At 36.4% G+C, this 10,025-nt stretch overlaps 1 protein-coding gene across 1 annotated transcript in view; it reads right to left on the reverse strand.

Annotated features, from left to right (window-relative positions):
* Nucleotides 1-10,025, reverse strand: part of Hpse2 (heparanase 2 (inactive)) — a 548,186-nt gene that overhangs the window by 472,215 nt on the left and 65,946 nt on the right. Inside the window, exon 3 of the mRNA XM_021192975.2 lies at nucleotides 4,874-5,035. Coding sequence (XP_021048634.1) covers nucleotides 4,874-5,035 — 162 coding nt within the window. The remainder of the gene's footprint in view (nucleotides 1-4,873; nucleotides 5,036-10,025) is intronic.

Raw genomic sequence — 10,025 nt, forward strand, 5'->3', positions numbered from 1 at the left:
AACATATTCCTATAAGTACTCAGTGATGCCATTCATGCAGATATGTTATAACATATTCCTATAAGTACTCAGTGATGCCATTCATGCAGATACGTTATAGCATATTCCTATAAGTATTCAGTGATGCTGTTCATACAGATACGTTATAGCATATTCCTATAAGTAAGTACTCAGTGATGCTGTTCATGCAGATGCGTTATAGCATATTCCTATAATTAAGTACTCAGTGATGCCATTCATGCAGATACATTATAGCATATTCCTATAAGTACTCAGTGATGCCATTCATGCAGATACGTTATAGCATATTCCTATAAGTACTCAGTGATGCCGTTTATGCAGATACGTTATAGCATATTCCTATAAGTAAGTATTCAATGATGCCGTTTATGCAAATACATTATAGCATATTCCTATAAGTAAGTACTCAGTGATGCTGTTCACACAGTACGTTATAGCATATTCCTATAAGTACTCAGTGATGCCGTTCATGCAGATGCAGTAGAGCATATTCATATTAGTAAAGAAAATAAGACCAGACAAATGAGTCCAATAGGGATCTCTAAAACCTGTGAAATGACAGTTAAATAGACTCACTGTGCTGAGAATCCACTGGAATTATTTAGACAATATAAATCAGTTCCTTTAAACCAGTAGCAAAATTAATTTTGAACTGTAATCGAAATGAATAAACACTGTCAGTAGTTATTTTAAACTTACACAGAATTGCCAAGTTAATGACACAAACAATAGGTCAATAACAGTAAAACCAGGGGGTCTCTTTAAATTTAGATTATCACCGGGCATGGTGGCGCACACCTTTAATCCCAGCACTCAGGAGGCAGAGGCAGGTGAATTTCTGAGTTCGAGGCCTGCCTGGTCTACAAAGTGAGTTCCAGGACAGCCAGGGCTACACAGAGAAACATTTTTTCAAAAAAAAATTTTTTTTAATTTAAAAAAGAATTTAAAAAAAATTTAGATTATCAAGAAGGTGCTACAAAGGGAACTCAAATCAAAGATAATTTTGCTACTGTAGCCTTACACTTACCTAAAAACAGGCGCCTGGACATTATGGCATATGTGGATACAGTCTTGTTCTACTAATGAGAGCCCTTCTGCTCAGTTCATGCCCACAAAATGGGCCACAGCAAAGAAATAGAATCTTTTACTCTATTCATTTACTACAGTAGCACAAATCCAATCACAAAAATTCCTATTCTAATTCAAAGTCTGATAAAGACTAAAATACAAAACTAAAACTGGCAGCCAATACATGAGAAAAAATCCTCATAAAGAAATATTGAAATGCATGTATACATCTATCTTAATGGTTATGTGGTTTTACGCTGTCCAAATGCAGACAAGTGACTAAGTGACATCATACTATAAGTAATTTTTAAAATGTGGCCTCACAGTGAATACCATTCACTGTGTTCTATGTGTTATTCCAAATGCTACACAAATACACTCCTTGACTTCCAGGAACTTATGTTCTAAGTGAAATTCAAGTATTTGTTCAACTAGATTTATCTGGTTTTTTCATATGATTACAAAAATCCATCACAAATATTCTTTTTATACCTGTAAGCGGGAAAGAGGCAGAGGGGAAGAGGAAATCCTTTGTAAAGACATGTTAATAGCATTCCTTAAAAACAGTCTTCATATTAATTCACAATGTCTATAATAGAACATGCCAACAAGTTTATGTAGAGCACAAGAAAGGTTAAGACTTGATCCTGGTTTTCTCTTAAAAGTTCCCTATTTCATTCTTCCTATTTGTTGTTTCTTCTGTGGTTTGTGCAATGACAACTCTCATGCTGAAGAGACTTCAGTATAATACTATATATCCACATCAGCAATGAATGAAAACTGTAAGACACAACTCAGCACCATTTAAAGCAGGTCCATTTTATCACTATTGGAATGAATCTATTCCCTTCCAATAACATTAAGTGTTCATTTCAAAACTCCTCAAGGCTAGTAGGTGAAGCAAGTAATATTTGCAATACCATGCAAATCATTCACATGAGAACATTAAGACAGCATGGGAAAAGGGCTGGCAATATGGCTCAATGGGTAAATACACTTGCTACCAAACCTAATGACCTGAGTTCAATCCCAGAGTCCCACAAGAGGAAGAAAAGAACCAACTTTCAAAGGTTGTCCTCTGACCCACATGTATACACACATACACACTAAACAGTTAAATAGATAAATAGATAAACAAAGAAATGGAAAATAACATTGATAATATATTTTAAATATGGTGTAAAGAGAAATACAATGCATTAACGTTGGTTCTGTATTAGTTTCCATTAATAACCATTAACCATCAATACAGCTGAAAGGTCTTTTTTTGTAAGTGATTAGAATACAGTCAAAGATAGATTATCCTTTTTGCTCCTCTGAGGAGCAGCTAATGAAAAGTTATCATCAGCTGAAATATATGCTATTAAGTGGCACTTCTCACCTCAACCAAGGTTAACATTCACATCAGCTCAAGGGAGAATACCTAAAGATGAGGATCTGCTTGAGATGTGGAATACATGTCTTTCAAACATTCTGCTATATATACCACTAACTTACCACAAAGCGATTACTAAACACTCAAACTAGGAAAGTCTGAAAATAATATGGAAAGGTAGGAAAAATTCTGAAAACTTAACTTTTCCTGATATTTTAGTGGCCCAGTGTTCTAAATACTTTCATTGCAAAATACACTATGTCGGAGCTATTGAAAACATAAGTAGACTATCACCAAGCAGGAACACCAAGTAGGTGTTCTGAATATGTTGGTAAAGAAAAGTCAATTCATTTGAGAGGTCTCTGCCCCTTCAACTTCACCCTCCTTACCAATATACATTCATCACCGAAAAGGGAAATATTTACAAAACTTAGTTTAGTTATGTTTAAATATTATGTTTAGCTGTCTGGAGACCATGTTCTCAGGATTTATACAAGAAATCAAGGATTAAACTTCATAACAATTAGAAAGCCACACTGTGTAAAATCAAAGCGTGAGTTAAAGGACATTAAAATAGTTTCACCATCAGTACTAAACTGAAATGGCTCCATCTCTTCCCAACACCTGGAGCCAAAACCTTCTGAACTTTCATGTAAACAAACTGGGCTACACCAAATACTCTGTCTGCCACAAGGTACCACCTTGGGACAAAGGCACAGGAGTGAAAAATGTGGAAATGCCTGAGGAAGCTTTGAAGCGGCTTGGAAGAAGGGAGAGCAGGAAAGAGGCTCTTCTCTAGGGTAAGTTTGTTTAGTGGAAAGTAAGCAAGTTGTCAGGGTAAAAGTTGACAATGTTGATTCCAACAGTTTGAACTGTGAATAAACATCCAAAGGGATTATGTTACTGAGAATTAGAAAGATTCCACTGAACTCACTAGAGCACTGTGTTTTCAAAGATAATATGCCTTTGAGCCACACTCTGGGTCCACAGTTTAGGGTTAGAATTACTCTAAAGTCTATTGTATGCCATAATAAAGGACACAGGGTATGACCCTACTAATACAATCCTAAAAATATTAGAGAAAGAGAAAATAAAAATATTTAATTTTTAATCACTAAATTAGAAAAAATATATAAATATGTATACATGCACACACTTTGGGGTAAGCTGAAAAAACCTGGAGAAAAATCTATGTTCTTTTCAAATATCAAAACTAAAACTCTGTCTCAATAACCAATTTAGGGAAATGCATGCATTGGCCATAAATCATTTTTTAAGTTTTCCCTCAGTAATGACCTATCAAAGAGCAAAAGCCAGGGTGTACACTTATGAACCCACAATCTTCTCTGCTCACCAAAGCCACATCTAAATCTGGCTTTCATCTCACACTGCTGGTTGCCACCAGGTACAAGAAGAAAAGCTGGAGGAGTCTTGTGCTTTTTCAAAAGCAAAACAATTTGGTTGCCACTCAGCAATTCCTGGTGGAATGCCAGGCAGCCTATAAAAAAAGGTAAAATTTTCCTAACTTAGAGTCCACAAAAATAAATTTGAGATGTTTATAGACTGTCAGATACTCCATCTTTTTTCATTCTTAACCATTCACAAACAAAAGAAAGCACACAGTTTGACTTATCAAAGGTTCACTCAAATCAATAATCAATCAAGTCTTAGATGGTCCAGAAAGTGAAGGTAACTGAGGTGTTCTTACTCTAAAGGATGCTCACGTTAGAGTTTACTGTGAAACTCTTTACAAAGCCTAAGAAAATATGCAACGTGCATGTTCTTACCAGAAAAGTTTCGAGGTACTCTTGCAAAATGTTGTTTTCCCTTGCAGCTCTGACACTATTTACTTCTGAATTAAGGATGTGGGTAAACACAGCTAAGCTCTAAACCTCTTTATTCTTAAAAAGAAAATCAAATCCCCCAGATACTTTCAAACACTATCAGGAATAGAATATTCTCAGTTCTGCCTGAAGAGATCATTATCTCTTTTACATTTCATTTTTATATTTACCAAGTTCAGAGAAAGGGCATAAGCAGAAAGAAGAAAATAGCTACTTCTTAAAAAGACTCCAAATTTAGTAATCCTCTCAAATCTATTGGCACACATTTAGAAAGCTGTATTTTCATAAGACTTCATTAAGTTCTCACTGGTTCTGTCATTTGAAAACTAAAAAAAAAAAAAACACAGAGAATCATCCATAACTTTGAACTAAAAACATCTGCAGACTGCAAGAAATATTTGCTAAATGAAGAGAAGAGTCATTACAATTAAAAAATGCAGTAGAGTAAGTCGTGTAAAGACAGGCAGATGTGGGCTCATCTGGATGCCACACTAGCAGTTTCCAAGCACTCACCTGCTAACAGACAGAGGTCATCAATATAGAAGAATGCCCAAAACTCTATTACCTGTTAATATGAGATTACTGTAAGTATTGGAGTATTGTTCCTTCAGAAGAACCAGATGCATCTGCGATGCCTTCTCTCTCTGGAGCTCCAGCATAATATCAGGGTGCTGGGCAATCTTACAGCCTTTCTGTTTGTCCAAGGCAACATCACTCCGGACAATGTCTACAAAAGAAAGAAGACAGGCAGTAAAAACAAAACAGAATGTACATTTACATAAGTTTTTTTGTTTTATCCAGCATGACAGAATTTATAAATTACCAACATTTTTTTCAAATTTATAAGATAAATAATAACCCTGAAGGTCCTTTAGTTCCATACCAAACCCCGTAATTTTCTTTTTATTCCCTAATTCTTTGGCAATTTCTGTTCCTTCGCTCTCTCTGACCTAACTAAAGACTCCATGTTTGCATGTTCCTTCTTAACTCACCTCCAAGATTTATTTACCTTCTGAATCCTTTTCCAAACATCATTTGCCATTCTCCAGAAGTAATAATAAAACAACTTTGAATACTAGGAACTATGAATTAACTTCTACTTATGCCTTAGGACCAGGGATAAATATTCTAAATATTTGGCTTATTTTCAATTCATTTTCCTGCCAGACCATTCAGCCTAAGTTAGGGCCGCCATTTCATGGTTATCTGATCAGGGACTCTCCTGCTATATTTCATATATTGCTGGGAAAATAGTTTCAGTCTGACCAAAAAATAATTTTTTTTAATCCAGAAAGATGTTAGAGTCTCCAAAGTAAGAAAGAAAGCTAGCATTTCTCACCTGCTGTTCATCAGTGGCAGGTTGCCTTTTGTACCCCAGTATAATTTTGTACTAAAAGCAAATATACCCTCCAGAAAACACTCTTCCTCACATATAAACTTTCATAGAGAATACTTCCCAACCACTAGAAAACACATTCTATATAACATAGTGTATGGAAGTTACTTGCCCCTTTTTGTCAATTAAAATATAATTTAGCTAATTCTAATAGGAACAAATGATACTATCAATCTAAATAGCAATTCTAGAAACTTGCAAGTTTTTCACAGCTAATAAAACAATTTTTATGGGAAAAAACTAAGAAAAGTCTCTAGTACTGTTGACATTAATAGTTTCAAATGTGGTAATATGCCCATATTAAAGATACCAATAAGAAAGAGTCGGCTCTTTAAGCAGTGCTCAAAAACAACTACCAGTACACACAAGGCAGAGCACGGCACGAAGGATGGGCTACTGTCCTGGATGAGCGAGCTTTGATTAGACCCCCAGAGAATACCCGTCTATAAACAGAAATCGAACACAATGCATCTGACCGCACATACTATCCACATTTGAAAACAATCCATTTTAGTTCTTAGGGAAAACAAGAGCTTGTTGGAAATAATGTATTATTTATGACTAAATATATTTGCACCAATTTATAAAAACAGACAGTAAAATTAACTGATAAAAATAGCAAATCTCATATTTTATGAGACTTATTTACAGACAATTAATTAACTCAAAGGTACACAACTGTATTGTTTGAAACTTAAGTGGATACTTTAACATAAAGAAATGAGAGACAAAAGCCTACAGCTGAAACCCCTGCTCAAAGGAGAGACAAACTATAGATTACTGAATATTAACCTCTAGAGCAAAAACAGGGGGAATTACACAACTGGAGCAGTTGCCCCAGATGCAAAAGACAGTGGCACAGGTCACTACTGTTGTATTCAAAATCCACAGTGATAAGAAGTTCAAAGGAATAACTATAAAAAGTCATACCATATATAATTTTCTGTTTATAAAATAGCTATCAGGCAGACCATGTTTACCTGAACCCTGCAAAGTAGGTAACTCAGGTTCCAAAATTAAGCATACAATCAGAACCTACAAAATATGTCACGGAAGTCACAGGAAAACTACAATATATGGTTTAATTAGAATTAAGCTCAACACAGCTGAGATGGTAACACACACCCATAATTCCAACAGGTAAACACAGGAAGATTAAGCCAGCCTCATCTATATAGCAAGTTCAAGACAATCTTAAACCACATTGACCCTGGCACACATACCTACCTCCCCCCCCCTCTCTCTCTCTCTCACACACACACACACACACACACACACACACACACACCAATTAAGCTCAATACTATACCAGTTTAAAAAAAAAAAAAAAAAAAAGAAGACGATCAAGAAAAGGACATGCCACAAGAAGACCTACAATTGAAAGTTAATGACATCAGTATCAACAGGTGTACAATTCCCAACATAAAAGCACAAGAATATGAAAGAGCAATATGATTCCACCAAAAGTCCATAACTTTCTATTAACTGCTTCAAAAGATATTAATATCAATAAAAGAATTGATAAAGAATTCCAAAAACTGGTATTCAAGAAGGACCAATGACCTTTGAGAAAAACAGCTTAATATAAAAGAGGAAGACAATGAAAGAGAAAAATAGAAAACTCAATGGAGAAATAGAATCCTGTTGGTAGGGATGACTTAAAAAAAAAGGTTAAACACAGTAACTTTCTAAATCAGTTGAAGTCAGGCAAAGAGCTGCCTGGCTTTTATAATCCTAACACTTTGAAGCAGGAGGAGCCTGCATTATGAACAGCTTGGGTTACTGAGTATAGGTGTCTGTCATACTTAGATTTCTGTTGCTATAATAAAAAAAAAAAAACTGTCCAACATCAACTTGAGGAGGAAAGGGTTTATTTGGCTTACACATCTCGATCACAGTCCATCCTTGAAGGAGGTCAGGCCAGGAACTCAGGTAGGACTAGAGGCAGGAACCACACATGTAAGCTCTTTACTGGCTTTCTGTCCATGGCTTGCTGCTTTCTTTCTTATACAACCCAAGACCATCTGTCCAGTGTTGTCAATACCCACAGTGGACTGAGCCATCTTCCCACATCAATTTAAAAAAGAAAAGTGACACCTGGGGGCTGGCGAGATTGTTCAGCGGGTAAGAACACTGACTGCTCTTCTGAAGGTTCCGAGTTCAAATCCCAGCAACCATATGGTGGCTCACAACCACCTGTAATGAGATCTGACACCCTCTTCTAGTGTGTCTGAAGACAGCTAGAGCATACTTATTTATAATAATAAATAAATCTTTGGGCCTGAGCAAATGGGCCGACCTGAGTGAGCAGAGCCGACCAGAGCGAGCAAAGGTCCTAAATTCAATTCCCAACAACCACATGAAGACTCACAACCATCTGTACAGCTACAGTGTACTCGTATATATTAAATAAATAAATAAATAAATAAATAACACTCAAGCATATCCACAGGCCAATCTGATAAAGACAATTCCACAACTGAAATTCCCTCTCCACAGATTTGTAGTTTGTGCTTGTGTAAAGCCAGCAAGAACCAAGCAGCAGAAGTGTTGTTGACTAAATACACAAACATATATCATCATTAAACCATAATATCCCCCCTCAAGTTTACATAGCATAACTTTAAAGTTCCATTGTCTTTAAAATTTTCAACACTTTAAAAATCTAAGTTCTATTCTAAAACCCAGTGTCTTTAAAATCCAAATTCTCTCAGCTATGGGCTCCTGCAAAATCCAAAATGAACAAAATATTTTCTTACAGCAAGATAAAAGGGAGTACAAAACAATAAAAGCAAAGCAAAACCAAACTTCCATGGTATAAGAACTCAGTGCCCAATGCCTGGCATTCCCTCCTGATATTCTGGACTCCAAAGAACTTGGGTAGCTGCTACATATAGCTCACACAGCTTGTGTGATAGACTTTGGCTGGCTCTACTCACACCTGCTTCAATCCTTGATAGTTATCCCATAGTCTTGGCATCTCCATTTTGCTGGATTATCTACTCCAGATGCATGTACTCCTGCACCAATGATATCTCCTGGCCTCCCACAGTGTTAAGCTCCAACTGTTCTCCGTGACACCTTTAATCCTACAGCTTTCATGCTTCCAAAACCAGTACCATGTGGAAGACATATTACCTAGTTCACATACCATATTGAGATGTAGTCTTGACCCACTCTGGACTGCAGCTTCTATGTGCTGACCTTGAGTAAAGACTTCCCAGATTATGCCTCAGTAATGGTTGTTAGTCTTAATCATAGCTGATTTTTTAAATCTCATCTAATTACCCAGTAAAGCAATGATTTCCCTTCAGTGGTAATGACCTTTTATTAATCACAGATGATGTTTTTTAATTCCCAGTTGGCCAGGGCCACAGATTCCTAATTGAAATACTTCACACAAATGGCCCTGATCAAGTCTTTGCTTCCCTCTGTAATTTCACAAGCTAGGCCTCCATCATCTACATTTCTGTCAACTCTTACAAGTTCCTACAGAATAACCCCTGAAGCTCTGAACACCCAATGGCTTTTTCAGCTCAAAGTTTAAAACACTTCCACAATCTTCCAAAACATGGTCAGGCCTGTCATAGCAATAGCCCACTCTCGGGTTCCAATTTTTGTTCTCATTTGCTTTCTCTCATGATGCTGCTCATCTCAAATCTTAACAATCAAGAGACTGAATCAGGGAAATTTTGAGTTTAACATCAGCCTGAGCTACTACTAAGACCCTGTCTCAAAAAATAGTTTTGAAAGTGTCACCTTTATCACGTGATTACATGGATGTCTCAACTTGGACACATAGAAAAAAGATTACCAGTATTTGAGGACAATGTTAATGAATTACCACAGTCAGATGGTTATAAAGAAAAAATGGAGACATTTTAAATAATGAAGACATTTATGATACAAATATAAAATCAGACAAGATTAATAGATCTGCATCAGGTGTGTGAAACATTCAGGTCATAGAACACATCTGTAACATGATAGCTATGTATGCAAGCCAACACACTTGTAGATGTCTGTCACAGTTGAACACTGGATACCACTGGCCTAGACAAAGGCAAAGAAATATAGGCTAATAGCACAAAAATGTATTTCCTGAAATGAAAGCAAAAAAATTTCCAACTCTTGAGAATAGTATAAATATAATAGTACAAGATACATTTAGGCCGGGCATGGTGGCACATGCCTTTAATCCCAGCACTCGGGAGGCAGAGGCAAGTGGATTTCTGAGTTTGAGGCCAGCCTGGTCTACAAAGTGAGTTCCAGGACAGCCAGGGCTATTCAGAGAAACCCTGTCTCGAAAAACCAAAAAAAA

This window comes from Mus pahari, chromosome 1, assembly GCF_900095145.1.
Source record: "Mus pahari chromosome 1, PAHARI_EIJ_v1.1, whole genome shotgun sequence".
Taxonomy (NCBI): domain Eukaryota; kingdom Metazoa; phylum Chordata; class Mammalia; order Rodentia; family Muridae; genus Mus; species Mus pahari.